Source organism: Microcaecilia unicolor, chromosome 12, assembly GCF_901765095.1.
Source record: "Microcaecilia unicolor chromosome 12, aMicUni1.1, whole genome shotgun sequence".
Lineage (NCBI taxonomy): Eukaryota > Metazoa > Chordata > Amphibia > Gymnophiona > Siphonopidae > Microcaecilia > Microcaecilia unicolor.
In genome coordinates, this window is record NC_044042.1 from 15,701,180 (window position 1) to 15,725,000 (window position 23,821).

General features: G+C 46.2%; 1 protein-coding gene across 1 annotated transcript in view; it reads right to left on the reverse strand.

Annotated features, from left to right (window-relative positions):
• Nucleotides 1-23,821, reverse strand: part of LOC115482003 (AMP deaminase 1-like) — a 79,272-nt gene that overhangs the window by 39,919 nt on the left and 15,532 nt on the right. Inside the window, exons 3-8 of the mRNA XM_030221525.1 lie at nucleotides 21,926-22,100; nucleotides 17,796-17,952; nucleotides 12,885-13,050; nucleotides 3,738-3,957; nucleotides 1,367-1,496; nucleotides 298-492 (exon numbers count right to left, since the gene is read on the reverse strand). Of these exons, the coding sequence (XP_030077385.1) occupies nucleotides 298-492; nucleotides 1,367-1,496; nucleotides 3,738-3,957; nucleotides 12,885-13,050; nucleotides 17,796-17,952; nucleotides 21,926-22,100 (1,043 nt within the window). The remainder of the gene's footprint in view (nucleotides 1-297; nucleotides 493-1,366; nucleotides 1,497-3,737; nucleotides 3,958-12,884; nucleotides 13,051-17,795; nucleotides 17,953-21,925; nucleotides 22,101-23,821) is intronic.

Consider the following 23,821-nt stretch of genomic DNA (forward strand, 5'->3'; position numbering starts at 1 on the left):
CCGCTGGGGGAGTAAGGGGAGGTCATCCATGATTCCCTCCAGTGGTCATCTGGTTATTTAGGGCACCTTTTTTGTGCCTTATTTGTAATAAAAACAGGTCTAGCTCAAAACGTCTAATTTAGACGTCCTTCTGACAGACTTCAGAGAAAAACGTCTAAAAAGATGTTTCGAAAATACTGATTTGGACGTTTTTGTGAGATAAACGTCGAAATGCAGAATTATGTCGCTTTTTGGACATTTTTCTCTTGAAAACGGGCCCCATTATGACATAAGAGATCAGAAACAAGCACTGCTTACAGCATGGACATCCAGGGAATCCACAGTCAGGTCATAAGGGTGGAGCTTTAACATTTCGAAGAGCTCTTTCAAAGTCATTTCTTTACCCTTGATGCTGTAGACCACACGTTCTGAATCCAAGTGATAAGACTTCTTGATGAAGCGCAAGAGATGCCTCTGACTCATGCAGGCAGCAGCATGAATATGGGTGTCCACCTAGAAAACACAGAGAAGAATGCAAAAGTTGTTGGGTTCAAAGATGACACAGGTCCATTGAGTCCAACCACACACACACAACCTTTTCTCTCTCACTGGTAGTCCAGAGAAAAATATACCCTCCCCCAAAGATAATCTATCACCCATTCTGTGGCATGGTGGACAAAAGATTCCTTCCTTCCTAAATGTAGTGAACAGCTTTGGCACTCTTGCCTGAGCGTAACTATGTAATTATGGTCATTTTTTTCACCTTACTTGCAAGCAAGGTCTCACCGGTAAAACACTCATTAGTCCAATAAAACTATACTGAGGTAGTGTTTTCATAGACATATCAAAAAAATGGCTGTGTTCCTTTTAGACAGATTGAATAATAAAATTAATTATAACTAGGCAGGGGAGGCTCCTTACCACTGGCCGGGAGATCACTGGATTTTCATAGGCACATAGCCAGGTAGTGCTACTGAAAATCCAGGAAGACTGCCTTGGCATTATCTGGCTTCTACAGGGAGAAAGCCAGGGTGGAATCTGGAGTTACCTGGGCGCTGACTGCCAATATTCAGGGGTGGTACCTGGATAACAATCTGGTTATCTAAGGGCAACACAAGGCTGTCTTAAGTTAACCAGGTCCAGGTATTGCCACTGAATATCGGTGATACCCGGGTAACTCCTGGCAGGCCGCTGACTGCACAGATGTTCAGTCCCGGTACCCGGATAAGGCTGGCACTGAATTTCCAGGCACGACTGCCGCCAACTGACTATTTCCCCCCAATGTCGTTACAAAGCTAAATTATTGCTCCCATGGTTACTGTCTTTCTTTCAGTAAAGTGGCTCTTACTGACATCTTGTTAATACCTAAAACAAAAATCCCTTTTACCTTTCTGCAGTTGTAAAAATCTCTGTGTGGGTTGTTTTTCAATTCCTTCATCTCCTCCATTTCATTGAGCATCTCATGGACCTGGTACTTGGAGGAAATAAACTTCAGACGACGGTGGGAATATGTTTTACTAAGGGAAAAAAATATTGTATTTATATACAGTATGTTCATCATCTTTCTCCATCCCTCCTCACATCTTATTAGTCCTAATCCATGTACAGAATGTAAAACGGTTGTATGATGGCCATCCATTATGCATTCTCTTTCTATTCAAGAAGATGACCATAGGTTACTAACAAAAAGGCCCGTTTTCTATAGGGTATCTAGGTTGCAAATGGAACCTCCAAGTCAGACGTTCACAATTTACAGTCTATTTTACAAAAGGCCCACTGAAAACAGAGCCTTTTATAAAATATATACACACACATGCAGGAGTATATGTGTGTTTGCCAGTCCAATAACAGGATAAAAACCTCTGCAGATGCACCCAAAGCAACATGAACAGCAAAGGTGATCCAAGGAATATAGAACAGATGGGAGTTCACCAAAAAGAAACCTTATTGAAGAGCAACCAAGACCCAGCTTGGCCAAGTTGGATGACGCAATGAGAGGAAACACTTTTATACTTGACTGATGACGTTTTTCTGCTGAAGTGAATCTTTTAGATTTTGTTTCGAAGAATCTGGTGACCCTTGATGAAGGAAAAGCCGAAACTTGGCCAGGTCGAGTCCCTCTTCTATAAAGTTTGTTTTCGTGAACTGCTGTCTGTTCTTCTTTCCTTGGATCACCTTTGCTGTTCATGTTGCTTTGTATATGTGTGTTTACCAACATACACAGTGGGAACAGTCATGTTACAGAAAAACACATTCAGAAAAGGAAAAGCATCACTTAGCAGTTTGTATATCCAAGAGCTAGCCCTTAGGTGGGTAGCTGCCGCTTTTCACAACCTACACTTCTAAGTATCCGTGCTTACATGTGTAAGTTTCAGATTTCACAAAACTACATGTTTAACAGTACTTAATTAAGGAAACCCAGCTCCAAAAGTCCCATGTGCACCATTTTTGTGTCATTTGAAAACACAGAGTTAAGTATAACTCTTCCCTCAATCACACCCATAAAGCCCTGGCTGAAATGAGACTTATGCATGCAGCACAGAAGGTGCAAAAGCTGACAGAGAAATCTTTTAAAATATATGTGTAATCCTAAGCAAAATCAGGAATGCATGTATCATTAATTGGACTGCCGAAGCCAGGCCAGTAGTATATCTCACTGACATTTGTCAAACTTGATTTTGACAGGTGACATGCCCACTTCTGGGTTCTGAGCCAATCAGAAGTGAGGACATGCCCAAGTCACATCATGCTCCACCCAATCCACGCCCACACTCCTCTCCCTTTGATTATGTCATTGGATATGATATTATAGCCACCTCCAAGCCCCGTCCCTTTTGCATAACCATGACCCTTGCCCACCTTATTTGCATAGCCCCAATCCCTCTTTTTGCATAACCCTGCCCCCAACCCTTTTTGTGATGTCATGGGAAGTGATTTAACCACACCCCTTTTCCAAAATGGCAGCTTCTACTGGGTACACTACATTACTTACTGTTTTCACTACTAGCCGCCATCTTGGATGGGGGTCACACGACGGGAAGTGACATCAAATCCCCCTACAGCAGGCACCAGATGCAAAGCCGTTTTAAGATGAACTTACACAAGAAACCATTGGGTGGGGGTCCTGACCTGTCAGGCTTTCAATCCTCCCAAGGAGCATTATTCCACTGTACATAGACAGATGCAATGCATGGCTAATCATAAGCCTCTTCCCCACTCCCTTTATATGGCTCCCCCCACACTACAGCGCTACTGTTGAAACGTGCACCGCCCTATGAAGTCATGTACACAAAAATCCTAAGCAGAATTTACTTTGATCCGGAGGTGTCAGGAGTTTAGGAGGCATCACAACTCTGTTCAATACCTCTAGAAAACATGATAAAACTCTCACCCAAAAACAGGTCAAAGAATGGCTCTGAGGACAAGACACTTATACCTTACACCAATCTGCCCGCATTCATTTTCAAAGAAACAAAACCATAGTTTCATAGATGGACACTCAGTGGCAAGCGGACTCGGTGGATTTTGTCAACTCTGTCTTCTTTTAACTATGGCTATAAATACATACTGACAATTATCAACACTGCTGATAAAAAGTGAAAACCTGAAGGGTTCCTGCTTTTGACCATTTGTCCCTGATTTTAATAATTTGGCACCAGCCATGAGGTGCTATTTACAAAGCAAAGAGACCAAGTGTGAAGACACAGCCCTGACTTCCTAGCCACAATCTGCTGTTTCATGCCATGTTTAATACTTACACGGGCCCTTGGGCAATGAGAGCAATTAAAAAATTCATGTCGTCCACAAAGGAGTTGAGGTCTGGGTACATCAGATCTTTGGGTTTGTTCTTTTCTGCATCCTGCTGGCTGGCATAGACATGAATCACACCGTCTTTCATCTGACAGACGTAGCCAAGGCTCTCAGGGAGATTGTCTGCTCTGAAAGGGTCATCTCCCTTGGCCGGAGGTGGTGTAAAATCTGTCCAAAGGAAGGGGAGGAGAGGAGAGCAACAAGAGATAAGATCCCATGTTTGAAAAAGAAGGGCTACAGAACTGCTGGATTACTCAGGTTCTAGAGGTGGAGTTTTGGCCAGTTTTGCGTTCTTGATCCCAGTGCATTGTGAGATTTGTAGTCCTGATTTCTTCCATTTGACATCAAAACTCTAGATACCAAAATGCACAAGGATCATCAGTTCTGGACCTAGACAATTTAGCCACTAGCCCCACGATATTCACCCAGCGACTGGCAGTGCTTTTGCTGCTGGTGTTAAACCTGGATAATCAATGCTGAGCCTTTCTAGTGACCAGCATTGAATGTCCAGTTTCATTTATGACCGCAGCAACTTAACTGGCTAAACTGTCAAAGATAGGACTGCTATTTATGCAGCCTATTTTAACCGCTAAACATAGCCGGTTTGGCGCTGAATATCTGCACCTAATCAGCTATGTCATGTAATATAACCGGTTAGCAGATAACTGCTAACCGCAGATATTCAGCAAGAGATAACCAGTTATCTCCCGCTGAATATCCATGGTTAAGCGCTAAAATGTCTGGCCACTAGATGGCGCTGTTCTCATAGAAATGGGGGGAAATGTCCAGGATGAGCCACTAGAGGGAGCCAGTAGGGGAATGTCCAGGTGGAGATTGCTAGGACCAAGGAGAGTCCTGGGCTGGAAACCGGTGTAAGTTGTTATGGGCTGGGTCCTGCCGGAATTAGGGGGAAGAGCCTATAGGGGTGGAGGAGCTAATTAACCACCTTATACCTGCCTGAGTGGGGAAAGAGAAGAGAGGAGCTGGAGACTTGGCAGCTGGAGGAAGAATATCCCCTTGAAGGTACTGGCTGAACTCTGTGGACTTTTGAAGCTCTCTGCTGCAAAGGGGTCAGCTGCACTACTCTCTGAGAAAGAAAAGTAAATACTTTCGTTTGGCTGTTTGAACTGTGAAAGTTTGGGGAACTGCTTTAAAGGTTTGAATTGAAGAAGAAATGTTTAAGTTAAAGAAGGAATAAGCCATGAAGATTATGTTAAATGGCAACTAATAAAACCTTTATTTATAAGAAGCCTGGTGTTGGTGAACATTTGTGGAAGGTGATGAGGAGGCAGAGAACTCCCCTGTGTTTGAGGCAGAGTCTGGGTGAACTACTGAGAAGTGTAGAGTCCAAACGTGACTGTGTGTGAAGGAAGATAAGCAGGGTCAGTCCTGGCCAGAGCCTGGAAGGGTGACCTGCTCACAATATGAAGGTCTTCCAGTTTCAGTAGAGTCATATTCTTGTCTCTTATAAGAAACTTACTTCTGCAAGTACAAGGTAGGACATGCAAGAAACCCTCAGCTCCTCCTCTCCCCTATCTGGGACCACAGACGAAATGAGAGGTCAACTGGCATCGAAACTTCCAGAAGAAGCCCTGTGACTTTTTTTTCATCTTAATTTCTCTCCACTTGATTTGTCTTCATTGGCAAAAGTCATCCATGGGCATCCATTTCAACATAGCCAACATGGAAGTCAACATTTGTTTTGACTGTACAGTTTAGTAACTTCATGGAATGTCTCCTAAGCTTTGTACCTTGTGAAAGAGTAAACGCAAACCAATTTGCATTGGCTTTAGAACAAGGCCATCAAAAGAAACATTTGGGGATCTTAGAGAGATCACTTAATCAGACCACAGTTAATGCCAAATTATTATTATTATTATTATTATTACTACAGTTTTATAACCCATAAAATACCAAATGTTCACTTCAGGTAACAACAGACAAAAGCTGAACAAACATCAGGAATTACAATATTTTAATAATTTTCAAAAAAATACACCATTACCACAGATTAGTAAAATTTCATAAAAAGAAATGTCTTAAGAACTTTCCTAAACTGAAGATAACCATAAATTCTTCAAAGAAAAGAAGGAAGAGGATTCCAAAACTGCACAGCCTGATAGGTAAAAGTAGATTGAAAAATCCTCTTTGCCTTTACATGGCGAAATGAGGGATATTTTAGTAAAAATTGATTTCTCGCAGATCTAGAAATAAAATCATTTTGAAAAATGAGATAAACACCTAAACAAGCAGGAGTCGAACCATACAATGCTTGATAGGTCAAAGCTGATACCTTAAATTGAAATCTTGTCTCCAATAGTAACCAATGCAAACAGAACAACAAAGGAGTAATGCAATCATATTTGTCTACAGCAAAAATAACACTTGCTACTGCATTCTGTACTCATTGTAATTTAGACTTCAGCAACTTTGTGCAACCAATTTAAATAGCGTTACGATAGTCCAGTTTTGAAAGTATCGAAACCTGAACCAACAATCTACAACCTGACAAATCAAAATATTTCTGATTAATTCTTAACTACCTTACCAACCCATCCAGTTATTAAAATCCACCGTCTATATCACCCAGCCTATCACCTATCACCTCCCCTCTCTCTTCCCTTACTTAACTTGGCACATTATCAATTGTATCTGATTTAATCTTTGCACATTACAAACTGTATCTGATATCCTATAGACTATGTCATAACCACACTCTGTAAGCCACATTAAGCCTGCAAATAGGTGAAAAAAAATGTGGGATACAAATGCAATAAATAAATAAATAATAACAGAAAAGAATCTCTTACCGCCTTATGAACCTGAGTTCCTAAAGATAATTGACTATCCACCTCAATTCCTAGAAATTCTGGAAGAGGCATCCTGTTTTATCTGAAAATTATTAACTTGTAACATCATATCACTCAAAAGCACCGATGGACCTACCCACTAGCAACATTCCATATAGAAGCCTGCCCTTGCAGACAGTGGTGTAGCCAGGGCGGGTGCCAGGGGAGCAGCCGCTCCCCCAAACGGAGTTCTGCCAGCTCTGGCGCCTATTTTTTTCTCAATGTGTTGCATTGAAAATGTGCACCAGCGCCGGCGGAAGTCCGCTCTCGCTCCCCCCGCGCCGTCAACCTGGCTTCGCTTCTGCTTGCAGATCACCAATGTGGCCGCGCAGGCTTCTGTTTCTTTGAGTCTGACGTGCAGGACGTCAGACTCACAGAAACAGAAGCCTGCGCGGCCGCGTTGCTGATCTCCCTTCTACATGGAATGTTGCTAGTGGAATAGCAACATTCCATGTAGAATCTCAAATAGTAGCAACAGAATCTCAATAGCAGTAACATTCCATCTAGAATCTCCAATAGTAGCAACATTCCAGGATCTCAAATAGTTGCAACAGCAACATTCCATTTAGAATCTGAAATAGGGAAAGGGAAATGGGACTTGATATACCACCTTTCAGAGGTGGTACATTCAAAGCATTTTACATATATTCAGTTATTTTGTACCAGGGGCAATGGAGGGTTAAGTGACTTGCCCACAGTCCCAAAGAGCTGCAATGGGAATTGAACCCAGGTCCCCAGGATCAAAGTCCGCTGCACTAACCACTAGGCTACTCCTCCACTCCTGCTTTACCTGCAGAAAATATTTTCTAAAATTACTCTCAAATTGACACATCAAGCAGGAACATCTCACCGCTAAGATTAGAAAACCCCAGCTCAGTGAGGCGTGTCGCTAAATCTCCTTGACATTGACAGAAGACTGCAGCTGGTAAGTCCGACTGCTTTTAATATTTTTTTTTTAGCATGCTAGCTGAGAATTGTTCCAGTTGGCTCTCCTCTTCAGTGCTGGTGGTTTGGTTCAGTCACATGGGATGAAACAGCACAGCTGCAGGACAAGTAACCAAGCCATGACCTCATCGATTCAGGCTTGTGCAGCCCAGGCATCAGTTCATGTGGTCAATGCACATGCTTGTAGGCGTTAGCAGCAGTACTTTTCCCATGTGTTACATAGACAGATTTCAGGAGACAGCATCAGTCCCTGAAGCTTTTACAATGTAAAGCCTGTATGTTTCAAACATTTTTATTGAAACCAACGTCACAGAACACAAGAATACAAAATCAACTGTGTCTAAATTGCAGAGATTCCTCCCGCCCACCCCTCCGCCCACTCTCCGCCCTTTAAACAAGAAATCTGAATGCCGTCACCTGTTTCTGATAAGGTTCCAGTTTCAGGAATAGAGAGGTGTGGTAGCCGTGTTAGTCCACTTTTAAAGGCAATCAATAGAAATAAAACAAAATAAAACATGGAAAAGAAAATAAGATGATACCTTTTTTATTGGACATAATACATTTCTTGATTAGCTTTCAAAGGTTGCCCTTCGTCAGGTCGGAAATAAGCAAATGTTGGTAGATGACAGTATATATAAGTGAAACATCAAAGCATTCCAGTGACAGTCTAACAGGATGGGGGTGGATAGGTGAGAGACAGGAAGAGGGACAGGGAGGTCTGCATGGAGACAGGAGGGTGACAAAACAGTACAATTTTATGGTTTATAATGGGCTAGAAAACCCAGATCTTTGTTAAGTCCTGTCTGGTGGGTGTCAAAATATTTAATCATTCTGATTTCAAAGGTCTTATGTTCCTGTATTGTTTTCAAGTTCCCTTTAAGGATTCTTACCATGAAATCACTGGTACAGTGTTCTGGTTTTGTAAAGTGCTGCCCCACAGGCATGACATCTTTATTGGTAGTAGCATTTTTCATATGGTGTCTATGTAAATTAAATCTCTTCTTTAGCATCTGACTTGTTTCTCCAATGTAGCAGCCTTCGTTGCATTTCAGGAATGAAAGTGTAGTAGTATGCTAAATATAAAGCAAGTAACTTCTTGCTTATGGTGTCAGAGTACCCCAAAAAGGCTCCCATATTGTTTGGAAATGTTGACCAGCCTCATGAGACAAATCACAAAATGCCATTCACTCCACTCGCATGTGTGCTATCATAGAAGCTCTCCAAAATGAAAAATGAGGGCCAGGAAAAAAATTCGATTTAAGAGCAAACAGAATAACTCGTTGTAGGAAGGCCTTAAACCCAGGTGGAAAAGTTCGGCCTGAAGAGTAATCTGCAAAGAGTAAAAATGGGTTGTGCGACAGTAGGCAATGCCAAAGCTCTTGAATAAACTTGAAGACTACCAACCAGAAACATCGCACCCGAGGACAGGTCCAGAACATATTAAAGTCTGTATTTATTAAACTGTGTTATGGCAATAATGCACATTAATTATGTGTGCTATTTGCCAACAATGCAGCTCAATGCAAAAAGAAAAACCAAAAAATAACCTCAACTCGCATTAAATTAATGAGATGTGGAGCATGCAAGTGCATGCAAAGCAGCAAATTAATATGCAAATGGAAAGACACAGCAAGCTTTTGTGGCATACTAAAAGAACATGAAACAAGACACATCAGACTATATGGTACCGTTAATAAACTTACCTAAAAAAAAAAAACACTAAATATGAGGCCAGAAACTATCTCAGACTACACCTCCCAAATTGCAAAAAAGTGATCTACAAAACTGTCCCCTCTGCAGACTTCACTTACCTAGAAACCAAATGGTGGAACCTCTTACCAACCAAAATAAGAAACATTCAGACATTCAGGAATGTACTAGATTCCGCAAAATCCTCAAATCGTTCCTATTCAAACAAACCCTCACAGTTATGTATCCTATACTGTTTATTGTAAGCCACAATGAACTCAAACTTGCTTGGGATAATGTGCAATATAAATGTCACAAAGAAATAAATCAGCCCCGATATTCAGACTACGGGAAATAGCCGGGCTGCCTGCCGCGGCCGTTTTCAGTGGCTGGCATTGAATATCCAGGTTTTTTCTGGTTTAAAAATCGGCAGATAGCCGGTTATATTGCTTGATATAACTGGTTATCTGCCAGCCCCTAACCGAGGATATTCAGCGGGAGGATAGCCGGTTAAGCGCTATTTAACTGATCAGCATCCGTTCTGACCGGTTAAAGAGCGCGTCGGTCTGTCTGACTTTCAGAATGACGAACTAAGAACAGGTGTGATGGAATGGAGGAGTGGCCTAGTGTGTACAGCACCGGTCTTGCAATCCAGAGGTGGCCGGTTCAAATCCCACTGCTGCTCCTTGTGGTCTTGGGCAAGTCACTTAACCCTCCATTGTCTCAGGTACAAACTTAGATTGTGAGCCCTCTGGGGATAGAGACATATCTATAGTACCTGAATATAACTCACCCTGACCTACTACTGAAAAAGGGGTGAGCAAAATCTAAATAAATATCGGGCAGATCATCTTTTCCATGCAGTCCCCTGTTGTGCTCTGCTTGGCGCTTGAATAGTTCAATCAGGTTATTTTGTCTGACGGCTAATTCTGCTGGTCATCAATGAGCCAAACTAAATTATAAATGAAATGTATAAATAATTTAAAAAGGTGTGAAAAGATCAAGCTGGACTGGTTCAGAATTCCAAAAAAATTATGCAGGTTGGCCACATACTACTACTACTTAACATTTCTAGAGCGCTACTAGGGTTACGCAGCGCTGTACAGTTTAACAAAAAGGACAATCCCTGCTCAAAAGAGCTTACAATCTAATGGGCGAAATGTCAAGTTGGAGCAGGCTAGATTTCCTGAATAGAGGTATGGTGGTTAGGTGCCGAAGCCGACATTGAAGAGGTGGGCTTTGAGCAAGGCTTTGAAGATGGGCAGGGAGGGGGCCTGGCGTATGAGCTCAGGGAGTTTATTCCAGGCATGGGGTGAGGCGAGGCAGAAAGGGCGGAGCCTGGAGATGGCGGTGGTGGAGAAGGGTACTGAAAGGAGGGATTTGTCTTGAGAGCGGAGGTTACGGGTAGGAACGTAAGGGGAGATGAGGGTAGAGAGGTAAGGAGGGGCTGCAGATCGAGTGCATTTGTAGATTAATAGGAGAAGCTTGAACTGTATGCGGTACCTGATCGGAAGCCAGTGAAGTGACTTGAGGAGAGGGGTGATATGAGTATATCGGTCCAGGCGGAAGATAAGGCGTGCGGCAGAGTTCTGAACGGACTGAAGGGGGGATAGATGGCAAAGTGGGAGGCCAATGAGGAGTAGGTTGCAGTAGTCAAGGCGAGAAGTAATGAGAGAGTGGATGAGAGTTCGGGTGGTGTGCTCAGAGAGGAAAGGGCGAATTTTGCTAATGTTATAGAGGAAGAAGCGACAGGTCTTGGCTATCTGCTGGATATGCGCAGAGAAGGAGAGGGAGGAGTCGAAGATGACTCCGAGGTTGCGGGCAGATGAGACGGGGACGATGAGGGTGTTATCAACTGAGATAGAGAGTGGAGGGAGAGGAGAAGTGGGTTTGGGAGGGAAGACAATAAGCTCGGTCTTGGCCATGTTCAGTTTCAAGTGGCGGTTGGACATCCAGGCAGCAATGTCAGATAAGCAGGCCGATACTTTGGCCTTGGTTTCCGCAGTGATGTCTGGTGTGGAGAGATAAAGCTGGGTGTCATCAGCATAAAGATGATATTGGAAACCATGAGAGGAGATTAGGGAGCCCAGGGAAGAGGTGTAGATTGAAAAAAGAAGGGGTCCAAGGACAGATCCCTGAGGAACTCCAACAGAGAGCGGGATGGGGGTGGAGGAAGAACCATGAGAGTCGATGATGTCACAGGCTTGTCCCTAAAGGCTTCAAAGGTTACCAAGATGGCTGCCATCACAGAAAATCAAGATGCATTTGACATCGTCTCAAGGCTGTCAGTTTTGCATGAGGATGACCAGAGCTTCATTATTTAAACACTAGTAAAAGAGGCCCGTTTCAGAGCAAATGAAACGGGCGCTAGCAAGGTTTTCATCGCCAACACCCCCCCTCCCTCCCTGGCCAACCCCTTCGTTGTTCTGCCGTTGCTCCGCCCCCAACGTCATGACGTTTGACGCAAGGATGAGGCTTGGAGCAATTTCCCACTCCCCCCCCCCCCCGCCTCCCTGCCTCCCTCCCTGCCAACCCCTTCGTTGTTCTGCCATTGCTCCGCCCTCGAGGGCAGGGCCCGGAGCGATTTTGGTGGCTTCACCACCACGAACCTTCGAACCTTTTTGAAGGAAGTCAGGGCTTGGCTTCACTGACATCAGTGTCCTCAGAACGTTGAGGGTGAGTTTTATTATAGTAGATATAGGACTACATTCTGTAAATGGAATGGTATACTAAATCAATGTTCTTTGGACTTAATGTTACTACTGATTCAAAAAGTATAATCTAAATTAGCAGAGGAAAAGCCAATGTTGGAGGAAAGATTAGCTCATTTACAAACATTAAGGGAATGTGAAGCAGCTAAAGAAGATTTTGATTAAAAAAAACCTGGAGAAATACACTAAAGATATGAAATATTTGAAATGTAAGAAGTTACAACGAGACCAAAAAGATTATACAGAGGGGTATGTGTATAATTGGCAGCGACCAAAAATAGACACACAGGAGAGAAACCGACAGAAGAAAGCGGGATTTGCCTTGTCCACGGATTCATCCAGTGGAGATGAGGAGGAGGAAGCTGGGGGATCAAAATCGGGACGGCCACACACAACAGAGTTCAGAACAAGACATGTCCCTCAGTGATCACCTCACCCCTGAAGCATAGGCGCCCCGTATAAGAGGCTTGGGGAGGCTAAGCCTCCCCAGCCCAATCGTCGACTTCCGCTTGTGGTGCAGCCCACCCTCCCGCCCGGCGTATTTTCATCTTTTATTTCCGTGGCAGCGACGTCAATGAAGAAAAAGACTACAGGCTCGCCGCCAGCTTCTCCCTTCTCTCTGCTCTCGCGGAAACAGGAAATGCATCACGGGACACTGTGTGCAGAGAGAAGGGAGAAGCTGGCGGCGAGCCTGTAGTCTTTTTTTATTCATTGACGTCGCTGCCACGGAGCGTATGGAGGTAAGCTCCGCCCCCTTTAGCCTCCCCAAACAGTTGGGCTACCGACCGTCTATGCCCTGAAGGGTGGCCTGGCATTTGAGTTTGCTAGAAAAAACACACTGGACATAGGAAAAGGGAATGCAGTGAACACGGGCCCATTTCAATGCTAAGAAAGCCCTTACCTGGGTACACTTCATCTTGTTCTCTCCAGATCTTGCCCTCGATGGCTCGTATGAACTGTGCAGTGGTCCTTGGAAACCTCTGATGAGACTGATGCATGTATTTCTCACGGATTGTCAAGGCTTGGAAAAGCCCTCTACTGGCAAGATCAAAATCGTCAACCGAAACCTGGCAAGAGACCCATCACAGAGAGGATGTGACAGCTGACAGCAAAACTGTCTCTGCCTGGAGAAGAGATATCTCACAGATGCTTATCACATACTGAGAGCAACATCAGTCCCCAACACCTTTTGCTAAGTAATTCTATTTATCCAGTCTTTGTTTTGTTAATGATTGTTCACAGCCTTAAGTGTTTTAATGAAAAGGTGTTAGTTTAAGTGGAGGAAATGTATGAATAATGAAATGGTGTGAAAAGAGAAATGTTCACACATTCATTAGTCAATGCAGAGAGAGTTTATTTATCCCATGTGCACAAGCCCCTTCCCCCCCCCCCCCATTTGTACACAAATCTCAAACACAGAAGCTCTTGGCCTAGTCCTTGGGGACCCTCTCAGCCAATCTGTTTTCCAAAGAACATCCATAATAATCAATATGCGTACAGTACGTTTCCCAAGAAAAGGGATCTCGGCATCATTCTTGATGGTACGTTGAAACCTTCTGCTCAGTTGCTGCGGCGGCTAAGAAAGCAAATAGAATGTTAGGTATTATTAGGAAAGGAATGGAAAACAAAAGTGAGGATGTTATAATGCCTTTGTATTGGTGCATGGTGCGACCGTACCTCGAGTATTGTGTTCAGTTCTGGTCACCGCATTTCAAAAAAGATACAGCGGAATTAGAAAAGGTACAGAGAAGGGCAACAAAAATGATAAAGGGGATGGGAAGACTTCCCTATGAGGAAAGGCTGAAGCATCTAGGGCTCTTCAGGTTGGAGAAAAGATGGTTGAGGGGAGATATGAGAGAGATCTATAAAATAATGAGTGGAGTGGAACAGGTAGACGTGAATCGTTTGTTTACTCTTTCCAAAAATACTAGGACTAGGGGGCACGTGATGAAGCTACAAAGTAGTAAATTTAATACAAATCAGAGAAAATATTTCTTCACTCAACGTGTAATTAAAATCTGGAATTTGTTGCCAGAGAACGTGGTAAAGGCGGTTAGCTTAGCGGGGTTTAAAAAGGGTCTGAACGGCTTCCTAAAGGAAAAGTCCATAGACCATTATTAAATTGACTTGGGAAAATCCACTGCTTATTTCTTGGATAAACATCATAAAATGTATTGAGCTTTTTTGGGGATCTTGCCAGGTATTTGTGACCTGGATTGGCCACTGTTGGAAACAGGATGCTGGGCTTGATGGACCTTTGGTCTGTCCCAGTGTAGCAATACTTATGTACTTTTGGCCTGGGTCTTAGACCGAACCCTGCATATCTGTTTGAGTATATCCACTATAGATAGGTTCAAAACCAGATCTGGTTTGTCAGGGGGAAAGTGGAAAGTACATAAGTACATAAGTATTGCCATCCTGGGAAAGACTAAAGGTCCATCAAGCCCAGCATCCTGTTTCCAGGAGGAAGACCAGGAGGAAAGAATCACTAGGAAAGGGTTGAGAGAACCATTGCTTCAGGCCTCTGTCAGGCCATTCTTTAGCTCAGAATGAGATCCCGGACCCTAAGCATTATAGCAGTGCTCTTCACCGCAAGGCCCAGGGGGCACTGATGGCTCCCATCCACTCTACATATAGCTCTCTGACTCTCTTCCCTGGAACAGCTGTTCTGACTGCTTCTGGCACTGCCTGACTCTCAGTGAGTTTGACCAGCACAATGCTCAACTTTTCTAGTCTTCTTGTGAGACTGTGAGAACAGTACAGCAGTAGCGTCACCAAGAGCGGACGCAGGCAGCACAAGGGTGCACAGAGCAGTCGAGCAGCTGTCAGCTCTACCAGACCCCTGCCCCCTCTAACGTTACTTCCTGTTCTAGGATAGGGGATCGGCAGAGCCAACAGCCACGCGACTGTTCCGTGCACCCCCTTGCTAGGAGGAAGGGGTGGTGGGGGTGATGCGCTTGGGGGGGGGGGAGGGTGCAGCAGCGACCCACCCTGGGTGGCAAGGAAGCAAGCTAGGTACACCACTGCAGTACAGGAGTTCAGACGCCATACGGCTCAAACTCACTACATGCTACTTGCGCTAAGAGCCCTGTTTTGCATGCATTTGCATGTTAGTTGTGTTCAGAGCCCACGAGCACGTCCTTTCACACACTCGGAGGGCGGTAGCAAACACAGGCACTAGTACGGCGCTAACAGCCTCTAGCGTCTGCGTTTGCTTCTGATCATCGGCCAGTGAGAGCCGCACTGTGCTGAATGAAAGAGAAGAGCTGTATCAGGAGACAGCATTGACGGCAAGACCCCTGGAGAAGGTGGGAGAGATTTAGCAGACTGAGAAGAGAGCTGATCTGGAGGGGTTACATGTGCGAACTGGAGGATGAAAATGGACCGGTGGAAGAGGCAGGTGGGGCTTGAAACTGACTGGGCTGGGGGAGAGGATGTATTGGCGGAAGAAAGTATATACAGGAGAAGCATTGGGAGACAGAGAGACAGTTGGGGGAGTTGAGCTGAGGGAAGAGTGAATCATGCATAAGGGCTGGATGGGGAGAGAGTGGAGCAAGGATGATTGAGGGGGAGAGTTTAGGGCAGGGGAGACAGGCTGTTAGAGAGATAGAGGCAGATGCACTAAAGCTAAATGAGCCTTTAATGACTCTCCAACGAGGAAAATTTGATCCGTGGCATGCATCAAAGGGCTTTTACCGAGGAAGCCAGCAGCTAACGAAAACGGAATGGAGATGAGCAATTAGTGTGAAAACCCCATTGAAACGACATGCACTAACCTTTTCCGATTGCCTTTACGCAGGAAAAAGGCAGGAAAACTAACGAGAGGTCTGGACCACTCGTTAGGACAGCTCTGTGCCAGGAAAAATCATTAAGAGAAAAAATAAACAAACTTTGAGCCAATCCCAGCGCATTAGCAGAGCTAAAAGCGCTGTGATTGGTCCAAAGGACGTCAGAAAAACATAAATAAATAAAAATAAAAAAAGGATCGGGAGGGGGCAAGGGCGCTCATCAGGAGCGTCCTGTACGGACGGCCTTCCCCCCCCCCCCCCGCTGCTCCCCACTTTCCGCCGCTCCCCCACCCCGAAAAAGCAAAATTCGAGCAGCCCCTGCCCCCTCCCTTCCTCACTACTCTCTCACCTCAGCTCCGCCTCCCGACATCCTCCGTCCTGTGCCCCGCCCCCTTTTGGGGTCGTCGCCACCATTCCCCTCCTCCATCGGGCCCCCCTCCCTCTTACCGGGCCCGTGCAGCGCCTCTCTCCTCTGTCCGAAGGCGCTGCACGGGCAAGAAGAAAGCTGATGCCTGCCTTCGCCCAGCTTCGATGGCGCATCTTTCTCCTGCTGGGCCCGCCCCTGTCTGACGTCAGTAACCTACGTAGGTTACCGACGTCAGACAGGGGCGGGCCCAGCAGGAGAAAGACGCGCCCCTGTCTGACGTCAGTAAACTACGTAGGTTACTGACGTCAGACAGGGGCGGGCCCAGCAGGAGAAAGACGCGCCATCGAAGCTGGCCGAAGGCAGGCATCAGGCTTTCTTCTTGCCCGTGCAGCGCCTTCGGACAGAGGAGAGAGGCGCTGCACGGGCCCGGTAAGAGGGAGGGGGGCCCGATGGAGGAGGGGAATGGCGGCGACGACCCCAAAAGGGGGCGGGGCACAGGACGGAGGATGTCGGGAGGCGGAGCTGAGGTGAGAGAGTAGTGAGGAAGGGAGGGGGGCAGGGGCTGCTCGAATTTTGCTTTTTCGGGGTGGGGGGAGCGGCAGAAAGTGGGGAGCAGCGGGGGGGGGGCAAGGCCGTCCGTACAGGACGCTCCTGATGAGCGCCCTTGCCCCCTCCCGACCCTTTTTTAATTTTTATTTTGATTTGGGAGCCATGTGCTTGTGATTTGACTGTGTTTTGACTGTTTGTGGCATGCGCAGAGCAGCTAACATAACGCTTGGCTGCTCTGCGCATGATTTGGGGGCCGATTAACGATGTGTATTGTGATTCTTTGATACATTGTACGTTTCAATACCGATCTCAGCATGTGTGACTTTTTTTTTTGGTGCATTTTTCGTTATTTTAAAATCGTTAGGGACTTTAACGATTTAGATTTTTTTACGTTTGGTTGCTGCATCTGCCTCATAGTGAGGTGTGCAGGCTTTGTTTTAGCTGTACAACTTGAACTGAGTGGCCAAGGCTGCCACATTACTGAAGGGTGACCCCCCTCCCTCTTGCTCACGCTGTCAATCACTTTCTTCTCACATTGAAGATTTTTTGCGGAAAAAGGCTCCACTTGAAAAATAGTGAAGGTCACTGCACTGTAGAATGAATGCCGAATTGTAATCTACAGATTTTCCTAATGTGAGGGATATTTTATCTTGACCAAGCAAATGGCCTAATCTCAAATATATACTACACAAGACACATATGTTACAGCTTTAAGTCTGCAGTGGGTTGTGTTTGACACATCAGTCATGTTTAGTCAAACGGAAGTAGAAGAAAGGCATTAACAAATGAAGTTCAGTTACAGCAAGTTCATACTACCGAAAAAGGTGTGAGCAAAATGGAAATAAATAAATAGCAAATTGTGTGATATGGAAATGCGGTTGGGTGCTCCTACTTACTATGCGAACTCTGCACAGCCCAACGAGGCTCTGGCTGTAGTAGTTCACTAGGAAAAATGGCCACCTTCTTCTTCTTCCTTGCAAACGAAGCACTCACTTACCTGGCATGGATGAGCCGAAGACCAAGGTGCTCTGTTTTGCTACAGAATGGGAGAAAGAGGGGCCCCCAAAACGCTAACAGGCAGTCACCACAGAGGAGGAGAAAGAGTTACCCCAGAAGCGTAGTCCCCTGAGATCTGCACTCTTTGGAAGTCTGGCACTCTCTTGTAGAGTGGGGTGCTGTCTTCAACGGTGGTGACGCTGGCTTCGCACTTCTCCACCTCAGGAACAGTGAGCGAAATTTCCTTTAAGCGTTCTAGGCGCATCTTCCTAGTACGGAAAGACAAAAAAGCCATTTGGTTTCACCCACCTTTAAAACCCAATCACGAGATGCAGCCCAAATATCTACGATAGTTATAGCAAAGAGCTCAGGCAGGTAGGACCCTTCAGGGTTAAGGTTCAGCATTTCTGGTGGTCAGTTTAACAGATTTTCTATTCTGTGATCATAGCTTCTGGCAGGCTCAATTTTTTTTTTAACCAGATTGACCCAGGAGTGGAGGAGTAGCCTAATTCTTCTAGCAGTGGGTTGAGAACCAGGGGAAGCCCAGTCCAAATCTCACTGCAGCTTCTTGTGATCCAGGGGCAGACTGACAGTGGTTAGGGGCCACCCGGACAGTAAAGGTCATTGGAGCCCCACCCCGGCCACTTCCCGCCACCCCATCGCTGCACTGCCGCCACCTTGAAGGGCCTGGTGGTCTAGTGGCTTCTTTGGGGGTAGGAAAGGACTGCGGTAGTCTTGCAGGTCTCAGCAGTCTCGGCAGCCATTTTTAAAACTCTGCTGGCACTGCCATGCAGAGTAGCAGCAGTGGGCAGGAAAGAGTGGGATTCTTTCCTGCCCCCGCAGAGGCCAGTAGACCACCAGGCCCTTCAAGGTAGGACTGGGGAGGGCTGCAATGTGCTGTGGCGGCAACCGGGCAGAGCCTCTGGTCTCCCTAGAGCCTCTGGGCCCTCAGGCACCAGGGGCATAGCCAGACTTCGGCGGGAGGGGGTCCAGAGCCCGAAGTGAGGGGGCACATTTTAGCCCCCCCTGGCGCCGCCGACCCCCCTGCCATTGCCGACACCCACACACCCCCGCCATTGCCGACCCCGCCGACCCCACCAACAACAACTTTGCCCCCTCCCCCCGCCGATGACCCTCTCGACCCTCCCCTCCCGCCGCCAACCCACCGTCGCCTACCTTTGCTGGTGGGGGACCCCAACCCCTGCCACCAGCCAAGGTCCTCTTCTTCTCGCCCCCCGTGCAGGACATCAGAAACAAAAGGAAGCCTTTTGCGAGAAGAAGAGGACCTCGGCTGGCGGGGGTTGGGGTCCCCTGCCAGCAAAGGCAGGCGACGGTGGGTTGGTGGCGGGAGGGGGGCTCTGGAGGGTTGTCGGCAGGGGGGTCCAGGGCCAAATCTATGGGGGCCCAGGCCCCCTGGCCCCACATAGCTACGTCACTGTCAGGCACTACCCGGTTGCACAAATGGTCAGTCCGCCCCTGTTGTGATCTTAGAAAAGTCACTTAACCCTCCACTGCCTGAGCTACTAACTTAAGACTCCTTTTACGAAGCCGTGTTAGCGATTCCAGTGTGGCAAATGCCACATAGACCATTCAATTCCCATGGGCTTCGTTGCATTTGCTGCACCGGATTCACTTGCGAGACTTTGTAAAAGGAACCCTTAGACTGTAAAGCCTTTGGGGACAGGAAAATACCTGAATGTAACTCACCTTGAGCTATTCTTGAGAAAAAAAGGTAAAGACAGTCCCTGATACACAAGTACCAAGTCACAAACAAGTTATGGGGGTTGCCAGTTGCCTGACAGTTTCTTGGCATCCTGATAGCACGGTAATTTGCCATTTCCTTTCCCAGTTCTCCTGATAAAAGTGTGAGCTAAATCCAAAAAAATCTTTGTGTGTGCGCGTATGTGTGTGAAGTGTCTGTTTACGCTTTCCAAAAATACTAGGACTAGGGGGTATGCGATGAAGCTACAATGTAGTAAATTTAAAACAAATCTGAGACAATGTTTCTCCACTCAACGTGTAATTAAACTCTGGAATTCGTTGCCAGAGAATGTGGTAAAGGCAGTTAGCTTAGTAGGGTTTAAAAAAGGTCTGGATGACTTCCTAAAGGAAAAGTCCATAGACCATTATTAAATGGACTTGGGGAAAATCCATTATTTCTGGGATAAGCAGTATAAAATGTTTTGTACTTTTTTGGGATCTTGCCAGGTATTTGTGATCTGGATTGGCCACTGTTGGAAACAGGATGCTGGGCTTGGTGGACCTTTGGTCTTTCCCAGTATGTCAATACTTATGTACTTATGTGTGTGTGTATGTGACACACATGCGTCATAAGTCCACCTTAGGTTGACCCAAACTATAGTCCTGGGAATATCTTCGGGGCCCTTTTACAGAGTCGGGCTTACCGCTTGCTCTTCCGGGATTACTGCCGGCCCAACGCGGCCGCCAGCAATAGTCCCGCCCTGAGTGCCCCATTTCTGGGGGAAAAAGAAAAATCCTAGAATGGCGCTGCCTGGTTACCACTGGGTTAGCGCCAGAGCCCTTATCACCACCTCAATGGGTGGCAGTAAGGGCTCCCTGCCACATCGCCACACAGTAAGAATTATCTCACCGTGTGGCCATTTTTTTTTCAGCTTTTACCGGCTGCGGAAAAAACAGCCCTGGCATGAGAGAAAAACGGCCCCCGCCGTTAGCGCAGGGCCCTTTTTCCTGCAGCTTGATAAATGGACCCCCTATGTGTGGTACTTCTCTAAATATATACCATCCCATCTGTACGCACAGAACTGCACAGTTTTATAAGAGACATCTTACGTGCTTTGTAAATTAAAAATGCTTTATAAAATCAACCCACTCGTGTATTTTGGAGGTTCTAGGATGATGTAGCAGGGGGGCTCAAAATATGATTAGTAATTAGTCCCTCCAGTGATGTAAGTGCTGGGACCTGTCTAATGGTGGTCTGCCTCAGGGGCAGAAAACAGGTGTATTCAGATAAAAGGTTACCACCACGAAGTGGAGCCAAACCAAGAAGCAGATATGAGAAGAAGCGTACCGTGGTCCAGGGGCGTATCTGTAATGGGGCCACGGGGGCCAAGGCCCCCGTAGATTTGGCCCTGGACCCCCCTACCGACGGCCCTCGCAACCCTCCCTCCCGCCGCCAACCTGCCGTCGCCTACCTTTGCAGGCGGGGGACCCCAACCCCCGCCAGCTGGCCGTCTTCCTTCGTTGTTTGATTCTTTTTTCTGAGTCTGATTCTGACGTCCTGCACATACACAACGTGCAGGTCTGATGTCCTGCACATTGTGTACGTGCAGGACATCAGAGTCAGACTCAGAAAGAAGAAACAAAGAAGGAAGACGGCTTCGGATGGCTGGGGTTGGAGTCCCCTGCCAGCAAAGGTAGGCGACAGCGGGCGGAGGGTTGGCGGCGGTCGAGACGGTCGTCGGGCGGGCCACGGAGGTGGTTCTGGCAGCGGCGGCGGCAATGGCAGCAGGGGGCAGTGCCGGGGGGGTTCACCAGGGGGGGGGGGCTAAAATGTGCCCCCCTCACCTCGGCTCTGGACCCCCGTACCGGTGACGTCCAGATACGCCCCTGCCGTGGTCCAAAGATTTGTGCTTCCAGTTCTAGCCAGAAGATCAAAATTCTTCTTATGTTTTTATTCTCTTTCATTTCATTTTTTAGAAACAAAATTAATATCAAAGCAAGCATAAAAAAATACAGAAGAAAATGAAGGGAGCCTCCCCTTGCTGAAAACATCCTCTCCCAGGCCTTCCTCTCTGCTCCTCCCACCCTCCAGATCCCGTTTATCCCATCTATGGGGTCACCATAGTCAAAATGGAGTAGGATGAACCTCAGTCTCAGGGCCGCTAACAAGGGGGGGGGGCAAAATTCCTTGAGCCCCTGGCCTCCAAGGGGGTCCTAGAGCCAGAAGGTTCTGCTTCCCCAATCTGTCTCTCTCCTGCTCCTGTGTGTTGGGACCCCAGTGATTGCGTTAACGCGATAACCCGGGTCCCGGCACACAGGAGCAGGAGAGAGACAGACCGAGGGAGGAACAGATGCAGGAAGGTAAGGGGATGGGGGGGGGGCAGCCTGAGTGGGGAGGGGGACAGTGATGGCGGCCTGGCTCTGTCTCTCAGCGGCACTGCTCAGTCTCTCCTGCTGCCCCATAGTTCTCATTGTGAAAACGGGTCTGAGGCCTGGTGCCATTTTCTTGTACGGTTGTCTGCTGGCCCAGAATAGTCTTACCGCCTTTGCGCAGTTTCCTTGGACTCCTTCTGAATCATATGATCTCTCATTTCATTGTGAGAGATAGGGCAGCTCTCTGGCACATCAAAAGGGGAGATCTCCTCCCTGGTACTTTCATCTTTGACTTCTGACGCAAAGATCTTTTCCGCAAAGGATCGGATTTCCTCATTTCCTTCTGAAAGAAAAAGATTTCCCAGTATTAAATTGTCAGCTTCCTAATGAAGACGTGTTAGGGGCAAGTATCACAAAAGGTCCGGCTATTGTACTACAGCCCTATTTTCTTCCACTACTTATACAGATTATGGTCCATGGACATAGGCAGCCAACTCCTACAGAAGGTGACCTCTCCACAAGAGAAACGAAAGTCAAACAAACGAACAGTGGATCCAAAAAACTCCTCAGATGGTGTTTCTTGAACAAGGTTTTTATTCAAATCAATGAGGAGTGGCCTAGTGGTTAGGGTGGTGGTCCTGGGAACTGAGGAACTGAGTTCGATTCCCACTTCAGGCACAGGCAGCTCCTTGTGACTCTGGGCAAGTCACTTAACCCTCCATTGCCCCATGTAAGCCGCATTGAGCCTGCCATGAGTGGGAAAGCGCGGTGTACAAATGTAACAAAATAATAAAGACGACCCGATACGAGTCGTGTTTCGGCCTGAGAGGCCTGGGTCAGGGGTTGTCTTTATTGATTTGAATAAAAACCTTGTTCAAGAAACACCATCTGAGAGAGGAGTTTCCATGGACATAGGCGTCACTACAGGGGTGCAAATGCACCCCCAAAAATCTCAATGCAGTGTTTATATCTTTTTTGAAGTCTCCAGAATTGTACAAAGTACTCTAAATGAGGTTTCACCAGAGACTTATACTGAGGTATTATCACATCCTTTTTCCTGATCTTAAGGTGTTTGGCCACCTTAAGATCATCATATGCGATCACACCCAAGTCCTGCTCCTCTTCCACTTCTGCTTCAGCCGGCTTCCTGGAAGAGCTAAAGGGAAAGGTGATGGGATTTGATATACTACCTTTCTGTGGCTACAATCACAGTGGTTTACATATTATATACAGCTACTTATTTTGTCCCTGGGGTAATGGAAGGTTAAGTGACTTGCCCAGAGTTACAAGGAACTGCAAAGGGAATTGAACACAATTGCCTTGGTTCTCGGGCCACTGCACTAACCATTAGGCTACTTTTGTACTCCTTACTGATGGTAGGAAGGCCCTCCTTTTGGACCTTTAAGCCAATATGCATATAAGGAGTGTCTATTTCTTAAAGATCCTCACTAGATACCAGAATTTTTAAGAGTTAGTATGTTGGACCACCAGAAGTGCTGCTCGTGAGTCCATTCGCTTTCATCAACGTACAATCATGTCTCGCATCAAGCGGTATCAAGTCACGCCATTATGAAGACTCAGTAACACTATCCGAATTCAGTTGATATAAAACACAGCTGCATGATTAATATTTCATAAATGAAATATGGTCATAGGTTTCCCTTGCTGATACATCTTCATTGGTTGCCTTTGAGAGCTCGTATTTTGTTTCAAATTTGTTGCTTAGATTTTAAATATTTAGAGGGACCTTCGCCTGAGAGTATATGCTCTTCTATTCAATTGTTAATCTCCAATGGTCTACGTCATAATGTGGACGGCTTTCGTCTGTGTTTCCCTTCTGTGAAAGGTCTGAGTCATTCCATGAGAATTCTTTTCTCTACCGGTCTGTAAAAACTTGAAAATCTTTTCCGCTAGAGATACGCTTAAATTCTTCTGATGTTCTTTTCCATAAATTATTGAAGTCCTATTTAAATTAATATTTGTTAACAGATTGGGGTTTTTTCAAAATGTATTACGCTATTGTTTGTATTACTCCGATTGGTTATTGAATCGTTCTTAAAATTG